This window comes from Musa acuminata, chromosome BXJ1-3 (genome assembly GCF_036884655.1).
Source record: "Musa acuminata AAA Group cultivar baxijiao chromosome BXJ1-3, Cavendish_Baxijiao_AAA, whole genome shotgun sequence".
Lineage (NCBI taxonomy): Eukaryota > Viridiplantae > Streptophyta > Magnoliopsida > Zingiberales > Musaceae > Musa > Musa acuminata.
In genome coordinates, this window is record NC_088329.1 from 9,493,579 (window position 1) to 9,514,432 (window position 20,854).

The 20,854-nt window shown below is 40.0% G+C and overlaps 1 protein-coding gene across 1 annotated transcript; it reads left to right on the top strand.

Annotated features, from left to right (window-relative positions):
- The first annotated feature begins 127 nt into the window (after positions 1-127).
- LOC135622303 (uncharacterized) lies at positions 128-19,848 on the top strand. The gene is made up of 10 exons (XM_065124041.1): positions 128-4,195; positions 12,065-12,254; positions 12,392-12,536; positions 13,721-13,799; positions 16,562-16,649; positions 16,740-17,010; positions 17,094-17,136; positions 17,225-17,328; positions 19,004-19,464; positions 19,574-19,848. The coding sequence occupies exons 1-10, from the start codon at positions 562-564 to the stop codon at positions 19,599-19,601; spliced, it is 5,043 nt and encodes a 1,680-aa protein (XP_064980113.1). The 5' UTR covers positions 128-561; the 3' UTR covers positions 19,602-19,848.
- The last annotated feature ends 1,006 nt before the right edge of the window (positions 19,849-20,854 follow it).

Consider the following 20,854-nt stretch of genomic DNA (forward strand, 5'->3'; position numbering starts at 1 on the left):
ACACAATTGGTCTTTTTGGGAATATGAAGAAGTTACGGGTGATCCGTCTTCCCACGAACCCGTTTGCGATTCGAGGAACCAATGGCTACCCATTGGGGCCCAAAGGAGCTCATCGAGAGGGGGGTGATCTGGGGTGACGGTCGCGTCAGGTGTGGCGTCGGTCGTTAACTTGAAAAAAATGGCCTCGCGCTAGGGTAAAGTTACGCGTAGGGCTTACGCACTCGGTTGGCAGGCGCCGCGACCGTTGGATGGATATCACGTTTTGATGTGAGCCTTTCGATCTTATGCGTAGGATACGGTGTCGCTCATCGTGACTCACACGCACTCGTTCTTTAATCACCGGCCACTTTCCACCCACCTTCCGCCTACGCCAGCCGTCTCTTTTCTTCTCCAGACGCCGATACGCCTCCCTTGGCCACTTTTTCTCTTCTCGATTCTCCTTCAGACGCCGACGCGCTTCCCTTCGCCGCTCTTGTCTCCCTCCTCCCGTGTCTCTTTGCGGCTTCGAGAAGCGATCCTTTTGCCCCTTCTTATTCTTCTTGGAGGCGCTCCGCGTGGACGATGGATCCCCTGCGTTCCCCTCACCTCTCCGGACGATCCAGGTACGACAACCATGCTCCCCCCTCCCACCAATTCGTCGATCCCAATTACTACCCCCGTCAGACCCACCACGCTGCTTCTTTTCTCCCGCCACTGCCGCCGCCACCGCCGTATCAGAACCAGAACCCGCCTCGCCGCCACGAGCGCGACTTCCGGGCACCCGTCGAGGACGGTGGCCACCTCTTTTTGCCCTACCCTCACCCCCATGACCCCTTCCTCCAGCCTTCCCCTCGGATTACGGACCGCTTGCCGCTGCCCGAGGACCGCTACCCCTCGTGCCGGCCTCATCTGCTGGGCCCCGGCGAGGGTTTCGTCCAAGATCCCCGAGAATGCACTGTTCTTGATGCGAATAAGTTTAGGGTTGTCGATGAGAGCCAGGATTTGATTCGACTGAGGTGGGAGGAAGATGACAGGCGACGGCTTGCGAGTTCTTGTCGGGGTAATTTTTACCCGGAGGATCTGGATGGTGGCTCGGTGGGAAGGAAGAGGATGCGATGGGCGCAAGATCCCGACCATGAAGAGAACTCGGGTGGTCGAAGCCAGAGGCATGTCCAGTTGTGGAACGGAGAGGTCGGCCATCAGCACCGTGCTTTCCCGGAATCGTTGCCCGGTGCTTCTCTAGGGGCAGCGTACACTTCTTCCCCGAGGGGTACGAGACACTTTGTAGCCACAGATGGAAACAGGGAGGCTGCTTCCGTTACAGAATGGCGGCAGCAGCAGCTACCGCTGATGCGTTCTTATTCCGACAGAGGTAGAGAGGATCGGAGAGAAGTTGCTTCTATCATGGAACGTCATCTTCAGCCACCACTGCCCTCGATGCAACCTTCTGCCCATTCTTATTCTGATGGAGATAGAGAGTTTCTTGAAAATAATAATGCAGATGTTGCCTATGAGGCACCTATTGCTGGTGCAGTTTATGGCTCTCAAGAAAATTATTTCAGAGGTAACAGAGGCAAGAGGAAGATGTGTGGAGCAAATGATTACAGTATATCGCATTCACCAATTAAGCAACCTACAAAGAGGCCAAGTGCCCTTTCTAGAATACAATCGGGGATATCTGTCTGGAACAGGATACAGGAGAAGCCATCCTTTCTATCTTCACCTTCTCCTGCACCATTTTCTCCTTCCAGTAACGCTGTCCAGCACCAAGCAGAAATGGGTGTACCGGATTTCTCGTTTAAATTAAATAATTTGGCAGGTCAAATCTTGGCTTCTCCTAGTCTGGCTGTGAGTTTTGATGGGACGGATCCTGAGGAGTCCATGCCGAAGAAGACTGTGAAAAAGAAGAAGTTGGTGAGAAAATGGGAGGAATTTGCCGTTCCTACTGATCCTGGTTCATCCGTTTCTGCGGTGAAGGATGGGATTCCTCAAGAGCCCATATCAGATACTCCTAGGAAGGTACTAAATGATTTAAAATTGTCAGGAAAGCAAGGCGCTTCCTCTATAAAGCCTGCAAATGATGCCAACTCTCAAACTTGTTCAACGAAGGTTCTGGGAACAGGAAAAAAGACTCCCAACTGCATTGCCATTGGTGAGGTTAACGACAGCAACTGTCATAGTGCAGAAATTGCAGAATTTAGACTTGCTAATTCTACAAATTCTACAAATTCAGAGCATTGTCAGGCAGACACAAATGCTACAGAGAAGAGGATTTCAGAAAATCTTTCCATATCTGTTAGCGTATTCAAAGCTGGTGGCGATGATACTGACAAGGAGAAGAAATTTATCAATCTTGGAGAAAATGATGGCCAAAACTGCACTAGTCCGCCGGTTGATATTGGAGCTGTAAATGATGCTAGCTCAAGGCCATTTGATCAAGGGGCTCCTGAGGCTGCACCAGAATCTGGCACTGAGCAATTGCCATCGGCTATTTTTCTGGATGAGAATATCATATCTGATAACCATGACAACCAGGATATTGATGGGCCAGATGACGACGAAAAGTATGGATGTCCTGATAATGGTTTTGTCCCATCTTCATCCGAGCATTCTTCTTCATCACCACTGGGGAGCGATGAGCAGTTTGTCATGCCAGTTGATCATATTTCTTCCACATTCAGCAAAGATGATTCTATAGAAAAGAACTTGAAAAGTAAAAAAAAGACTGACGAAGATCAGCTCACAGAGGTCAATAAGGGTGCAAAAGAAGAGTTCAAGGATTTTGGTTACGGAGAGATTACAAATGCTGATGCTTATTTACACTCGGAAATGCAGAATGTTTCAGCAGATCTTCCTCCGCTGTTAATAGATGCAGTCGCAGGGGAATACCATCCAGAAACTGCCATATTTGAAAAAGATGATGGTTGTAGTATTCATGCTCATGTTGAAATACCTCAATCTGATTGTTTGAGACCTGGAGGGAAAAGTTTAGCAATTTGTTCCTTCATTATGTCTGAAACTCAAGATGCTTCTCATTTTGCAGTGCCAGAACAACTCCATCCAGGATTGCCTGACAGCTACGGTTGCGCTAACTTCAACAACTGTTGTGATAAGCAAGACCAGAAACTTAGCAAGGAAGACAACTGTTCCTTACCTGTTAAGGGATCTTTGGTATCTGAAGCTGAAGGCGTCAAATCAGATGAAGACATTAATTGTAAACCTATTCTTGGGAAACAAAAGAACTTGTTGTCACATGACTCTGAGAAACAAAAGATCACTGAATCAAAACCAGTCAACGGACAAGTGCATTTGGGCCAGAAAACCTTTCTGAGTTCTGGTGTTCCAAAAGTTGTTCCAAGTCGAGCTAATTTAGTAACTTCACTGAAGGAATCAGCTCATTCACGTCACAATTTGAGAAACAAGACATGGCGTCGAAATGATGCATCCTCTTCAAGTTCTCAGGTGGTTCTGCAGTCTCAAAGAGTTGGTTCGTTGTGTAAACAATCACCAAAGAAGCCTGGAAAGCTTCAAAGCTCTTATGTTCGTAAAGGTAATAGTCTTATTAGGAAACCATCTATTGAGTTTCCTCCTCAGCCATCACATACTCTGGGCATTTCGAGTAAATTGAGCAAAGATAATATGGAGAAAAGCATGAATTTTGAGAGTAAAGATACTACCAATGATGGTTTTACTTGTTCTAATACTTCTTTTGAGAGACCTAAAACACCTCCTTTACCTCTTGGCACAAAGTTATCAAACTCCACTGCTGACCCTTTGTTGGAAGCTCCTCATCCCTTATCAGAGAACTCTATTCGTGAAGTTAGGACTGAGGTTCACAGCAGACCACTTGACTTGGCTTCCTGCAGTGTCGATGACCAAAATGTCAAGATTGATGAAACATCCGACCCTTTGTGTACTAAGAGTATGGTATATTTGAAACACAAGTCTAATCAGTTGGTTGCTGCTTCTGGGCCTAAACCTACTGATTCAGCTAACCCTTCTTTGGACAAGGCCCAAACATTTCCTTCCTCGGCATCATCAGATCTTTACTACAGGAAAAAGAAGAACCAGCTTGTACGGACTATATATTCTTCAGATGGTCAAAATAAGCAGGACATGGTTCATGCTGAAAATACAAGCTCAGATGAGAAAAAGGTTCCTATATTCACCTCAAATCGCAGCTCTTCTAGTCTACTCAAGAAGAAATTGAATAAAGGTATGTGTGTTTGCGTGTGTCTCTATATACATATAATTTGACTCCAATAAATTATCGTGTCTTATGTTTTTTTTTCTCTTTAATTTAGTTTTGCTGTTTGTGCATCTTTTTTGTTCATATGCTCGCATCTGCAAGAATGGACTGTTTATTTTGCCTTGCTGTCATTTCCATTATTATTATTCAACTAATTGTAACAATTGTAAAGTAGATGTAGACAACTAGGCATATTAAACTTGGTAAATAGATGTAGATATTTAGCTGTATAACTCTAAAGCTACAGATCTTGGCTTGAATATCTTTTATCGGAATAGGAATCAATTTTTCTCAAGTAGTGTTTGTTACAACTTGGAACAATTATACAGAAGAGATAGTGAGACCATTGGTGTTAGAAACAACATCCATTTTACCACATGTTTTTTTTAGATATTTGACACGGATCCCGCCTTTTTAATGATAACATCATCGACTACCTTTTTTGACAGAAAATTGTCATCACTTATTCTCCTTAGTGTTATACAGATTCCTACATATGATGCGAATTCTTGTGATTTGATTGAAACTTCTTTTATGTATTCAGCGTATTAGAATAAAATACTATTCTATTCCAAATAAAATTATGCAAAACATTTTGTCAGTGCATGATTTGATTGAATTGAAATCCAGATCTTTTGCAACAATGATCTTAGTTGATAGTATCCAGAAAAGGTACTGCCCCTATATTTAATTTGGAGTGCAACTTTATGAAGTCATTGCATTTTGCTTCTAAATCTCATTTTCAAATTTCATGTACTAATTCATGAAAGTAGAATTCGTTGTGTGTGGGTGCACATTTGTCTTTTAACTTGTTTTGAACATAAAAGAGTTTCTTTATTAAACAAGGATTACATTTTTAATTTTACATAAGATGAAATCCTGATATTCATTATAAAAGCCTTGGACAACATGATGTTTGAATGTTTATGTTCCTCTTACTATCTCCATCATCAATGTTTAATTCATTCTAGGGGTCCCTGGTAATTGTAGCTTTCTACAAACCTTTAAACCTTGTTTAGATGGACCAGCTGTGAGAATGAGAATTGGATCTCTAAACAAACCTTTGAAGACAGGTAATACCAAGCGTGAGGAGTGATAATGGAGATAAATATCTAGTAGGTGTGACACCTATGGCCTTTGATATTCTTTAATGCTTGAAGGCTATATTGTCGCAATCATAGAATGCAATTTTGCCTGGATCGGTACAAAATGAATGATACCCAACTCACCCTCGTTTTGGGCAGTTTGATCCGAATTGTTAAAGAAAAAACCTATTAAACAATTGTTGGAATGCGATCCCTCGGTGTTGTATACGCAAAACTTGCGAGCTTAGCTGCTCGGAGGTCCTAGTTGTTTGTCGTTGCCAATTTTGGGTTCACTTCCTCCTCTTTTCTCTTCTTCTTCTTTGTTAGGACTCTAGCTAGGAGAGTCCTAATTGAGTTTCATTGAAAGGGGCATTCATGTAAAACCTACTTAGCCGACCTTTATTAAAGAGGTGAAGATGCCGGCTAAGGTTAGGATTATTTTGGAGGTTGCTTCTTAGAGAAGCATTAGGAGTTGGTTAGAAGTAGGAGTCATATTAGGAGTTGGTTAGAAGTAGCAGTCTTGAGTATGAGTCCTATTAGGAGTTGGGGTTTAGAAGTCCTATAAACAGTCATGTATTCATCATCTTTTCTTAAGGAATAGATGAATCTTTTTAGTAGTCTTTGAGCAGCAACTTGGAGGAAGGAACCCCTATAGAGTTCGAAGGAGGCTGATCCTCTAAAGAGATCAATCCCAAGCTTAGAATTCGCTAGGCACTTGGTATCAGAGCAGCGTTCCTGGCGTCTCGCTGCCCTTCCACAGCCATCCATCAGCCCTCCACAGCCGCCCAAAGCAATTCCTACAATTGCTTAAAAGATCGTCGTCGAATTCTGCTATCATCTCCACCACCGCGGATCATCCTTTGATCTCCTCGTGAATTGCAATAGGTTCTGGTTTCCTACCTTACTAATGTTGTAATTTAGTTATCCTTATTAAAAAATTAAAAAAAATTGTTCCTATATTGCTACATAAACTTTTCGTCGCAAAATTTTCATCTCTACGACGAAAGATGCACTGCAGAATTCCAACCGCATAGCACAGTTTGTTTGGTCTTGTTACTACGTTTTTTCTATCCAAATCTTTACGAAATTTTTACGACACCTTTGACACTTCCTAACAGCGGATTTCCCTTTGATTTTGTCAAAAAATTCTCAATATAAACCACTGACCCTTTACGTCCAAACTGCTACACTTTAGACGTAAAAATCTGCTGTAGTACCTTTCCGTGATCCTTAATTTTTTCGAACCTTCCACCACCCCATGCCATTAACCCATCAACAGAAAAAAGACAGGGACATCTCTAATCTACAGGGCATATGCTATGGCTTCTCAAGATCCAATTGATGCCAAATTTGAAGCATTGGAATCTCGGATTGAATCGTGGCTTGAATCGCGCTTGGAGGACAAATTGCGCGCTTTGTTTGCAGAATTCAGAATTGGACAACCGCCAAGTCCAACCAAATTTCAGCGAGGAGAGAGTTCAGAGACGCCTCCAGAGAAGGAGGGATAGCCCTTGGACATGCTTTTGCCACGCATGAGGGTGGACTTCCCGCGATGGGATGAAGGAGACCCAGCGGGGTGGATTTCGCGCGTCGAACGTTACTTTCACTACTACCGAATGTCTGATGATTCTATGGTGGAAATTGCTGCCATCCAACTTGAGGGAGATGCTATTCAATGGTACAATTGGCTGGGATACAATCATGGGGCTCCGACGTGGAATCAATTTAAGAACGCATTGCTGAATCGTTTCGGACGTATGGAGTATGAAAATATCGATGGCCAACTCGCAAAGATTTGACAATCCTTTACGATTCAAGAGTGCCAAACCAGGCCGGCGGCATATAAACCTCCTTTTGCTCCTAGCCATCCTTCACTGCCAAAAAAAATTGATAAGTGAAGAACTACGTGACCGATCAGTAAAGGGTCTTTGTTGGCATTACGACGAGCCGTGAAACCGGGATCATCGCTGCAAAAGGGGTCGTCTCCTACTGATTGAACCTCTTGAAGACATGGATGAGGAGGTCTAGGAGCATGAGGAAGAGGTCGCGGATGAAGAACAATAGCCAATTGATATTACGATGCATGCCCTTGTCGGTTACGCGAACCCGCAAACGATGAAAGTGGGAGGACTTCTGAAGCAACAACCTATTACCGTTCTTATTGACACCGGGAGCACTGATAATTTTATGAACAACAAGGTTTCTGTCCGGATGGTCTTACCTATCGAGAATTGCAACAGGTTCGACGTTAAGGTCGTCGACGGACGAATTTTGAAGTGTGATCATAGGTGCCCGCGGGGGAAACTGTTGCTGCAGGACCAAGAGATAATTGCAGATTTTTTTTTCCTCCCTCTTGATGATTATGAGGCCGTGCTCGGCATCGAATGGTTGACGACATTAGGTGATGTTTCCTAGAATTTTGTAAAACTAATTATGAAATTTTACAAAAAGGGGAAACATGTGATACTGCACGGGAAACGTGGGGGCGACGTAACGACGATTTTCACACAACGAATGGAGAAGGTTTTGCACAAAGCATGCAGTGACTTTTTGATACAACTTGAGCAGCAAACTAAGGGAGAGCCAACATAATTTGAAGATCCAAACCTACTTCCTTTGCTTGTTGAATTTTCAGATATATTTGACGAACTATGCAACCTATCTCCTACCCGTCGGCATGATCATTGTAAATCGATTTTTCTGGGTAAACTCCAGCAAATACTCGGCTATATTGGTATCTGCAGCTCTAGAAGGATGAAATAGAAAGGATTGTAAAAGAGATGCTCAAAACAGGAGTTATTCGACCAAGTTGTAGCCCATACTCTTCACTAGTACTCCTCGTACGAAAGAAGGACGGAACATGGCGAATGTGCATTGATTACCGAGCTCTCAACGACATAACCGTCAAGGACAAATACCCTATTCTAGTAGTAAATGAAATGCTTGATGAATTAAAGGGAGCACGAGTCTTCACAAAGCTGAACCTTCGATTCGGGTATCATCAAATACGAGTGTGCGAAGAAGACATACCGAAAACCGCCTTTCGAACGCACAACGCCCACTACGAATTTTTGGTAATGCCCTTTGGGCTCGCCAATGCTCCCTCCACCTTCTAGAGCCTTATGAATGATATTTTCCAGAATTATCTTCATAAGTTTGTGTTGGTTTTCTCCGACAATATCCTTATTTACAGCCCTGCTCTTGAAAATCATTTTCAGCACTTACGACTTGTTTTAATGATTTTACGAGAACATGTTCTTTTTGTCAAAAAAATCGAAGTGTGGCTTTCTTCAACAGAAGATGGAATATCTTGGGCATATCATATCAAAGGAAGGTGTGGCTATGGACCCCTCCAAAATTGAAGCAACGCAGAACTGGCCGACCCCGAGGAACATAAAATCGCTATGCGACTTTCTCGGTTTAATAGGCTACTACCGTAAGTTCGTGAAAAACTATGGAAAGATCAGTGCACCCCTTACTTTCTTGCTGAAAAAAGATGCTTTCCAATGGTCGGACAAAGCTACCACCGCCTTCGACGAACTTAAAGCCGCAATGACGACAACGCCCGTACTAGCGCTACTCGATTTTGGCAAGACTTTTGTTATTGAAGTCGATGCCTCTGGAGTCGGAATTGGCGCTGTACTAATGCAAGATGGCCGCCCCCTCGCTTATATCAATAAGGCATTATCTCCTTCCCATATCAAGATGACTATTTACGATAAGGAGATGCTCGCGATTGTGCATGCGGTGACCAAATGGAGATCGTACTTGATCGGGCGACGCTTTCAAATCAAGACCGATCATAAAAGCCTAAAATATTTTTTAAATATTTCTTGTAGCAGAAGATATCTTTCCCTGAGCAGCAAAAATTGGTGACAAAGCTTCGTGGATATGATTATAAAATAACTTACAAAAAGGGGAAAGAGAATGGTGTTGCAGATGTGTTTTCGCGGCTACCCGAGCAAGCTGAATTTTCGGTCGTTTCACTTCCGACCAGCGACTTCCTTGAGGATATTAAGAGGGAATGGCAGGAAGATCCGGAGACCAGTAAGATCATAAAAAAATTGGAGGAAGCACCAAGCTCCGTGGCTCATTACAGTTGGGACTCAAAAGAATTGCACTATAAGGGACGCATTGTGCTTGTGCCAAATTCTACTTGCATAAAGATCATCCTTCAAAAGATGCATTCCACACCTACGGCCGGGCACTCCGGGTTCCTTAGAACCTATAAGAGAATTAAGCAAAATTTTTATTTGGTAGGGATGAAAAATATTGTTGCTAAAATTGTGGCACAATGTGATGTATGTCAACGACATAAAGGCGAGACAGTGGCAAGTCCCGGAAAGCTGCAACCTCTACCCGTCCCGGACTCAATATGAGCTGATATATCAATGGACTTCATCGAAGGGCTTCCCTCATCACAAGGAAAAAGGTACAATTCTTGTGATGGTTGGTCGCCTTACAAAGTATGCTCACTTTTGCGATGTTCGTAATCTCTACATTGCTTTTAGTATTGCTCGAATCTTTATGGAGAATATTATAAAATTGCATAGAATGTCGAGATCTATTTTAAGTGATCGTGATAGGGTCTTCAGGAGCAGACAGAGTTATTCCAGATGCAGGGCACTAAATTGAAAATGAGTACCGCGTATCACCCACAAATCGACGGCCAGACTGAAGTGGTGAACATGTTCTTAGAGACATACCTCAGATGCTTCACCAGTGACCGGCCAAAAGAGTGGACAAAGTGGCTTCCTTGGGCCGAGTGGTGGTATAATACAACTTATCATTCATCCACAAAATATACTCCCAATGAGGCTATGTATGGCCGACCTCCCCCTCTGATCCCAAAATATGTGTTGGGCACCTCTAAAGTAGAACAAGTAGACAGAAAACTATAGGACAAAGACAAAATGCTGAAATTGCTAAAAGATAATCTCACTGCAGCTCAAGCAAGGATGAAACAACAATATGATCAACACAAAGGCGAAAGAGAATTTTCAGTAGGAGATTGGGTCTTCCTACGGTTCCAGCCATACAAGCAAACATCAATGTAGACTAGAGCATCTATGAAGCTTTCGCTTTCACCTCGGTTCTATGGACCCTACCAAATTTTAGAGTGCATCGGAGCAGTAGAATACAGATTAGACTTACTCGCCAGCTCCCGAATCCATCCAGTCTTCCATGTGTCGTGTTTAATGCTCAAGCTGGGATAAAACGAGACAGCCCAAAGTCATCTACCAAATATGACTACCCAAGGAGAACTCCAGACCCAGCCGAGTGCCATTAATGATCGACGGATCGTGACTTGACGACGACGACCCCACTACCGAAGTGCTAATACAATGGGCGAACCTATCAGCAGAAGATGCCACTTGGAGAACTATGACAACTTGAAGATCAAATTCCCAGAATTCATGAATCGTCAGCCTCGGCTGATTTGAAGAGGGCGGGTCTGTTAGTACTCTAGCTAGGAGAATCCTAATTGAGTTTCATTGAAAGGGGCTTTCATGTAAAACCTACCTAGCCGACCCCTATTAAAGAGGTGAAGAGGCCGGCTAAGGTTATGATTAGTTTGGAGGTTGCTTCTTAGAGAAGCATTAGTAGTTGGTTAGAAGTAGGAGTCTTGAGTAGGAGTTCTATTAGAAGTTGGATAAAAGTAGGAGTCTTGAGTAGGAGTCCTGTTAGGAGTTGGGTTTTAGAAATCATATAAATAGTCATATATTCATCATCTTTTCTCAAGGAATAGATGAATCTTTTTAGCAGCCTTTGAGCAGCAACTTGGAGAAAAGAACCCCTATAGAGTTCAAAGGAGGCCGATCCCCTAAAGAGATCAACCCCAAGCTTAGAACCTGCTAGGGTTCTATCATTCTTCTTCCTTTTTTCTCCATCTTCTTCTCTTCTTCCTTCTTCCTCCTTCCTCCTATTCCTCCGCTGCTATATGTTCCTTCCTCTTCTCCTTTCTCTTCTCGTCTTTCATGCATACCAGTTACTGTGTGTGGGCTCACTGGTGCATATTGGTGTGGCCAGAGACCGATATGGATGGTCAGCATGAGGCAACAGTCCTTTGCTTTTGCTACCGCATATCAAATTTCTCTTTTGTGGAGCTCATATCAAAATGTTGCTTGTACAATGGTCCCAATGTACATGCAGCCAGTGGAACATGAATTGCCTGGCTGAAAAAACACGCAAGTTGATTTCAGGCAGGAGCCTATCTGTGTAATAGAAGTTGAAGTTCACACATGTAAAAGCCAAGAAATTTGCAAATGCATCAAGGTCACAAATATTGTAGCAAGGTTTGTGAAGCACTTTTAAGTCTTAAGGAGCTAATTTGATTTAAATTATTTGATGATATAGTAATATCCTGTTGCTTTGTATGTTGATGGGTACAAGAAAAACCAAGCTGATACAATCCAAGCAATCATCTGTGCTATTGCTAGTTTGAACAATAAGGAGAAATAGTTTATGAACATCTATGTTGATGTCCTTGATTTTAGTTCCTTCTAAGTTCTAACCTCTACTTAATTATTTTTATCTGTCGGATTTACTCTTAATTTTTGTTGTGGAGCACAGCGCAGCATCAGTTTAACATTTCATGTAATTTTTTAGCTGATATAGTTTGCTTTTTTTTATCACCCGGATGATCCTCATATCTGTTTTTTTTCCATTTGGATATTTTTCAGATAACTCAAAGTTATATAGAGCTTTTACGAATTTTATTATTTATTCAATTTATTTTTCATTTATGCAGTTCGAGAGAAGCAGCTTAAGCACTTCAGTTTCTCTCGTGTCTGGACATTGAATGGCTTAGAACCACATAAAAAAGGTGCTTCACCATTAACTCGCTTGAAGGTTCTTCCTCACCTTTTCCCATGGAAGAGAACTACGTATTGGACCAACAATTCATCAGTTTTGAAGAGACGTTCCTTATTGCTGCGCAGGTAAGATTTTACATGAAGGTTGGGACCCCTTGATTCCTGCCTATTTTCTCATGTATTTATTAATTATATGTTTTTTTAATTTCTTTGCCTTCTGTTGAAACTAATTATATGAGAAATATCTTCCATGATGGATCCAGTCAAAAAATGCTGCTTACAAGGGATATAGCCTACACACTGTCAACTGATGGTTATTCTCTACAAAAATCTGGGGTGTCACAAGTTGGTCGATGTAGTTTGAAATGGTCAAGGTCCATGCAGAGACGCTCAAAAGTGGTTAATAAGGTGAGTGATACCATCAGAACTCTCTCTGTGTTTTTGTTTTCAACAAAATTTTCTAATTGTTCTCTGTGCATGAATTGTGGAATTTTAGTTGTAACCTGGCTTGAATAAGTGAAGTCTGTTATCTTTTGTGAACATCTAGTATGGACCCTTTTTTATGTAACGAATGTTCTAAACCTGTAATGGTACTTGAGAATCAAATCGTAAGCTTTCTCAATGCCAATAATCAGTCTTCCTATGTAGGCGAGCCAAGGGCGTATGCTTCTGTACTTAATTGTTGATTAAAATCGGCTATTCTGTACTTCTGTTTCCATTTCTTAACAAATATGCATTCATATACTCAATGTCTTATTCAGTAACATTGGTTTTACTAATCTGATTTTGCAGATTGACTTCTGTAGTAATGTCTTCATATTGAACTAATTGTAATTCAACTAAAACTTCAGCTTCTGAGACATTTAAACATTTAAGGATTTGGAACTGCGAGCCCATCTTATATCTCTTCTTCTCATCAGTTTTTGTCATCTAGATAGCTTCTGCCAAGTGTAGCCACACATCCAGAGGATCTTATTTCTGGATAAACCAGCCCGTTTCACTTTTGAAGTCAAACATATCATAGTCAGCACTCATATTTCTATTTTTCAGGTTTCAAATTTTGTTCAATGTAAATGTTGTTGAGTTTTACAATTCTAGTTAATCTTCCAATACCTTTCAGAAGGTAACTTTTGTAATGAAAATAGAAACTTGAAATGATAGTTGTATACAACTTTATAACACCTAGAATTTCCTTTTTACACCTCCAATGCATACATTTTCAAAAGGTTACATTTATAGTGCAAAACAGAACCTCATAATGATAGTTTTTTATTACTCTATCGCCTTAGAATTTCATTTCTACAAACCATTTCCTCATAATCTTTCGTGTATGGTTGTCAACTGCCATGAACAGGATCAAAATAGTTCATGTGGGAGTGCTATGTTTTTAGTTGAAGGGCTGGGGATGAGGGTGGAGTTCTGCAGTAATGTTAGTTGCATTATTGCAGTCCACTTTCTGTCTCACTTAATTGTTTCTAATCTTGGCATGATAATCTTTTACTTCTATTAAGCTAGTAGTTCTTATACCAAATATTGATTATGTATCTGTAATTGCTTGAATTTTCAACTGATGTTATTATCCTGCATCACAGGAAGCTGCGTTGGCAGTTGCTGAAGTTGAGAGGAAGAAAAAAGAAAGAGAGAAGTTGGCCTCTGTTTCTGACCATAAAAGTAATGGAAATTCTTCACTCCATAAGCTATATTTTAGTCTTATTTCAAATCAAGTTGACAATTGTTACTGCTCGCAAAGTATACTGATCTTTAATGCCCTTCTTTTCAAAATCCTATACAAGTGTGGAATGGTTTTCCACTATATATCACTGACATGACATCTTTTTAAGTTGTATGGCCTTAGTCACTTACTACGATCTTGTTTTTGCTTAAGCTTTGCACTCGTAATAGCATTCTTATAAACTCATATGGACTTAGTTTGGTATATTCTAGGTAATTTGGCCAGCTTACCTTGATTATTGATTTGAGGAGTACTTTAAGTGTAGAAGATTCTATGTTTCATGGTGGACCGAGGATCAGGATTGTGATATACAAACATACAAATATACATGCATATAGATATATAATTGCATGTGAAAATCTAGATTCTTTTTGGCAGTTGTAGCTGCTAATATGTCTTTGATATGGACGTGAAGATCTTGATATGTTGAAGATTCATCCATTCAACTATTGGAAGTAAGGGCGCAAAAGGTGTTGGGTCTGTCCTGAACATGCTTGATCCAACTTGGTTAACGGGGGGTTGGGTTAGGGTTGAGATTCCTCAACCTGACTCGAGTTTAGGTTGGGTACGTGTTGATTTCTAACCCAACCCATCCTGATCCAACCAATTTGATCTGACCTTGAGATATACACATAATTGTATGTTTTTCGCTTTGCAGTTATATATATTAATTGATCATCGTAATCAATGATCGAGCTCATGTGAAGCATAGATTTTAAAATGTCCATTGTGATTGATGAATGGTCCGGAGACAGCTCTCTTTTACCTTTCTACCAAATAAAATGTTGAATAAGTCAATGCGGTTGTACCCAGCCCATCTATAAGCTGACTAAACATGAATTTGACTGCTCGATGTGTGGAGTTGGGCAGGGGTCCCAAGGGTTGGATTGGGGTTAGGGTTGTTATTTCTTGGGTTGGACTAGGGTTGTTCATCAACCTGCCCCAACCTGTACCTTTAGTCGAAAGAACTTGTCGAATGCTAGAAGTTATTTTGATTATTATTATATTTGTTGGTTCTCATGTGGATAAGAGAGCTCTTGCTTTAAGTGTTTCAGTAATTTTGCATTTGTGACCAGTAGTTATTTGATTATTTGAACCTTTGCAGTATAACTTTTAAGAAATAGTTTTGTCTTCTGTGTTGAAGATTGTTTTGGCATTTACTTTTGATGCACAATCATGAAAGTCTCATTTCATAAATTATTGTTGTTACATGGTTAGAAACTACAACAAAACCTTGATGATAAAATTTGATGTACCATGGACCTATGATCTTTGCATCTTTTATACCATTTTTTTATTTGTCAATGAAATAAGTATAGCTGATTTCTTTGCTAAACAATCTCCTTGCATCAGAGTTCATCATACCATTGTAATGTACGGCTGTCATTGCTCTTGCATAAAGAAGTGCGACTTGAATCTCTTTCAAACACCAATATTATGCTATGCTAATCTCTTGGAGCATCCTAAACTGACCACCAAGGCCATAGGATGTTAGACAAGCTTGACCTGACTTTTAACCGCTTTCTGTTTAAGCTATTCAGTACAACAGATTAGTGCAACCTTAAATATCATTGAGCCGATTTGGGTCGGAGGCAACCTCTTCTTTGAAACAATTTGATGCAATCCACATTTATCTTCAAGAATAGCGTGCATCAACCTCGATTCATAAGCTAAACTGATACAGGTCATCTTAATCCATCATGAATAGTTATTTTTACAGGTCAGGAGCATCTCTGGGGACCTTGCCTTAATGGGTTGTTTGGTAGAGAAGGTTGGGCCCTGCTTAGAGTTACCGCACACCCTTGGTCCACCAAACCTGAAGCCTGCACAAGCTGTATCATTGATCATAATTGGAGGAAATTAGACAGATTGAATACACAGCTTATTCCCTATTTTTGGATGATGTGGCTGTAGAGGTGCAAAGAATTAAAGTGACAGTGTTGAAGGCACACAAATAGATGGCTGTATTATAACATGTCCATGTATGTGCGTTCTACTAATTCATTAAAAAACAACTCTATGGTCCATAATATTCAGTACCTTGTGATCAGAGGCAAAATGATAGCTTTATAGTGCATGTGAAAGAAAGGGTGAACAATGTTCTCCCACAATGCCCAGATGAGATTTATTGGCTGCAGTACTTAGTAGGTACATGATCATCAGTCCATGCTTATTTGGATCATTGAGGAAAACTGCTGAGAGGTTGTCTTAACAATAAACCAAAAGATGTACTCATAGGTAATTTCATTGGGAAGACATGCTTATTGGAAAAAACATACAGGTGCATTAGACTTTTAAACCTTATCTGATAGTGTACGTACCAGTTAATTTCTATGAATAATGGTTCAGATGCAAAAAAAAAAAGAAAAAAAAAAGAGTGGTGCATAAGATATGCTTGTCCTAGGAAGTCAAGATGGGGAAATATTGGTTTATTAATGATTTCAGTATCATAAGGGTCATCTTTACTTTGGAATCAGTAACAGTTTCAGACTTCCAGTACTAATGCATTCTTCTTATAGTCTCTAAAAATTACTATGTTCTATATTATTACATACAGAATTTTTAAGATTCCTATGATCGGTTCTGCTTCACTATAAAACTATAACTCTAGTTCAGATCCGTTTACGGTCTTTTGAGCATGGTTCTAGTCCAGTTTAACTATGCAATATGTTGGAATACTTTGTTCTGGCATTTCCTGCAGATGAACACTTGTGTGCTATTGACCAAGGAGTAAGAAACAGCAGGAAGATATCTTTATCTCAAAGGAAATTATTGGGTGGCAATAATGAGTATGATGTTTTCATATATGCTTATTGATTTGAACTTTTGCACTCAATCGGGATGTTTTTTCAAAATTTTGGTTTTATCTTTTCAAACAGATATATACGAATAGGTAACGGTAACCAACTTGTGAGGGATCCAAAAAAACTTATCCGCATTTTAGCTAGTGAGAAAGTACGATGGAGTTTGCATACTGCCAGATTGCGCTTGGCAAAGAAGCGACAATATTGCCAGTTTTTTACCCGATTTGGAGAGTGCAATAAAAAGGGAGGGAAATGCCCATACATCCATGACCCAACTAAAGTTGCCATTTGCACCAAATATCTTAGTGGTTCATGTTCAAACACTAATTGCAAGCTTACTCACAAGGTAAAAGATTCTCATACATATCTACTGGATGATATCTTAGTTTGCTTGTTCCCAACATTTTTTAACACAAAGATTCCCTACAGATTATTCCAGAAAGAATGCCTGATTGTTCCTACTTTTTACAAGGTGACCCTGTTCCGCGCTTTGTTACATCTTAATTGACATTAATTTTGCAGAAAATGTATTTGGTTACACATCCATGATGCTTTTCCAGGTTTATGCACCAATACAAGTTGCCCTTATAGGCATGTAAATGTGAATCCCAATGCTTCTGTTTGTGAAGGATTTCTCAAGGGATACTGTGTGGAAGGTGATGAGGTATGTTGTACTTTATATATATAATCTAATTCTGTAGTTGGATAATTTTATTATACTTCATTGCCCTTGCCTTTTAACGTTTGCATCTAGATTTTGATCTTTCCTCTTGCATGTTGTTTTTTTTCTAGTCTTTGTTTTTGCTGTTTTAGACATTGTAAGAACTAAGAAGTACATGGACATGGTCATTGCATTGAAGTTGTATCTGCATGATGTATATGGTCATTGATGTTGTGATGTTGCTCCTTAGCACGGATGTGTTAGATACATGTTAGCAATAAGACATTCGCATGGATGTGCACCAAAGCCTACCATATTTTCCAACAAGCTTTTGATATGAGCCTAGTGATTGGATACTTTTGGCTTTTACTCTAAGAATCACAATGTTTGGAGAACTATAAATCATGTTAAAGATACATGCACTTGAACAAGAAATTTTTTGGCTACTTTTGCAGGTTGATTGACAAGAACTGATATTCAAATGGAAGAAATTTTCCTAGAACAAGCCTCCTTTTTTTTTTGTTTTTGCTTGTAGAGAACCCCTCCCTTGAAAAACGACCAAAATACCCTTGTTATCTTCTTGAAACCTAGCTGTTAGGACCAATTGTTTGGTTGAACCAGTCCAATGACGGACCAGTTATAATGTTTTGATTTAGTAATCGAAAACACTCAAGTCCATTAAAAAATATTGTAATCGGTTAAGCATCATCCTTTTTATTATAATTCTTTCACAATAAATGAATATAAATATTATAGGATTTTTCAAAATATATAGATCTGAATCTAAGGTTAAGTGACGAAATAAATTACAAATTTGTCATGATAAAACAAATTACAAATTTTTTCATCCTTTATTTTTAAATATATCAAGAATTTTTTAATTTTCATCAAAAATCACTTAAACTCTTGTATAAATTATTTTATAGAACTTCCCATTATAATGTTGATAATTAAAATTTGTGGAGATTTGAATTAATTAAAGCTCCATTAGAGCATCCTTGTTCAGTAATTTATTTAAAAACATTGTAGACAGATTGCTTCCTACATTTTTTTGTTGTTGATGTTATATGAAACCTCAATACCTATAAATTTGATAATGAAGCTAACATAGTAATCTGTTTGATCTAACACTAGACCTTAATGGACTTATTAGTAATCTTTGATCTAATACTGGAACCTGTTTAATGTAACACTGAATAGGTTTTGCTGAAAACCCACAAATGTGGAGCTTTTCTTGAGAAATCGCCCCACTTATTTTCTTTGTATAATTTGTTAATTTTGTTATTAAACCCCCCTTGATTGAACTCTTTCCGGCATTGCTCTTGTTGGTATTGCTTATTTCCAATGTTTGTTCCTAACTAATATAATTTAATAATTCTAATGAAATGTTATTTCATCTTTTTGGAACTAAAAATGTTCAAATTAAGAAAATGTTTACGGCCGGAATCCTCCTTTGATCTTCTGTTGTCTGCACCACCTCTTTGCATACGTGAATTATCTTATGCAGAAGTTCTACTCTGTTAATTGGACATGCTCATGTTCTTTTTGCAACTGTGCATAGTTCTTATAGGAACACTATAGCTTCAATAACCTTTTGAGGGTTTTTCTTGTTCTTAGCTTTCATTGTTTGTCTTGCTTGCTTTGTTGAGTGCTTTAATTGTGTCTTATCCACTAGCAGTGCCATAAGAAACACAGTTACGTGTGCCCCCTCTATAAAGCAACAGGGAAGTGTCTGCAAGGATCCAAGTGCAAACTTCATCATCCTAAGATCAAAAACAAGTGCAAGGCTAAGAAAGGATCTACAGTGCAAAGCAATAGCTGGGGCCGTTACTTTGGTTCCAGCATTAGTGACGTTGGCAAGTCCTTGGCAGTTTCCTTGGACAACGAAGACGACAAGAAGGTTGAAGACCTTTTCTGCTTTGGTGGCCGGTTTGCTGACTATATCAGCCTCAGCCTTGACAACCACGATGGTGAATCAAGTTTTGTTGCTTCAAAGGACTTGCACCAATCTGAGTTCAGTTCGGGCAACTCTCTCATGCAGAAAGACAACCTTGATGCTTTAATCAAGCCGATACGCATCATGAGAAAGGATTACTCGATGCCACTCTCTGCCGATAGTTCATATAATTATAACAACCAGTGATTCTTTCCCCTCTCTAATCAAACCAATTCTTCTATCATGTTTTCTTTTATTTAATTCTTTTTCAGGTGGATGTTTTTGGTAAGGCTCCTGCTTTCTTCTCTGCAGCAATGGTTATGGCTGTAGCTGTGGCTGAAGGGGGCTGGAGATCCAGGTACGTGTTTTACAACATCTGCATTGCTGTGATGTGTTGGCCGTTTGCTCGCAAGGATGTCAGGTTATGATGAAACAGTCACAGGCCGTGGGTTTTTATAGTGGAAACAAAACAGCAGAAGTTTTGTAAGTCATAGGTATCTCTCCACAATGCTTGTATGTTAATTTGAAGGATATTGTAAAGGATGTCATTAATACAAAGGGGATTTGTGTTTGGATATTGATACTAATGATATTCTCGAGGCAAATATGCAAGGATTTGGTCATCGTGTTTAATTGTCTACCTATCCTAGTGATATTAATTTTATTAACGAAAATATGAAAATAAATGATAAAAAGATAATTTTAATATTCGATTGTGAACGGTGTCGATGGCGAATGACAGATAAGCTCTCTTGATAAGCTTTGTATCGTGTTCGACCATCTCCTCGATGAGTGGCCGTTGTTGTTGGACGAGAGCATCACCTCCACCTGTGCCTCCTTAATTATCTGTAGCACCTCTTGTATCGGTCTCACCGCACAACCTCGTCGCCCCCTCCTCCTTTGTTGTATCCTCCTCCCTCTTCTATCGTGCAACCATGTCCTACCTTCCCAAGCCCTCCTTTACCCTGCTCTTTGACATCTACAATTTCAGCATCCTCCTCAGTGTGCACGGTAGAAAAGGGAGAAAGGGGATCGAGGTAAAGCGTGCATGGTAGAAAAGGGAGGAAGGGGATCGAGGTGAAGCAGTCGTCAATGTGGGAGGTGCTGTGGATGATCAGGGAGGCACGAGTAGAGGTGATGATCTTGTCCAACAACAACGACCACTCACTTGGGAGGTGGTCAGACATGAAACATAGCTTGTCGAGTGAGCATGGATCGAAAGACATCAATCGCTTGGCATCTGCATTAACGTCAACACAGATGTAAATGGAGCTTTATGTATTCGTCGATAAAATTGATGTCGTTAGGATAAATGAATCTAATTGTTTCATTTATAAAGTATAAAACCCAAGATGCTAAATTAATTATATAATGTAATATATAATTAATCCCTCAAATGAGCAATGATATATCAAACATCATTGGTCATTCTCAATCATTGATTCTTCTTTCTGAACGAAATTTAATTCAGTACGTGTGCTTTAGCTTTTTCGTTTTGCCTGTGGTGAGGTATAGATACCTCCATTTTATTTCTAGTGATCTAATCTCCTCTCGTGAACTTTTTAGCTCTGAGACGAAGGATAAACCTTTAAA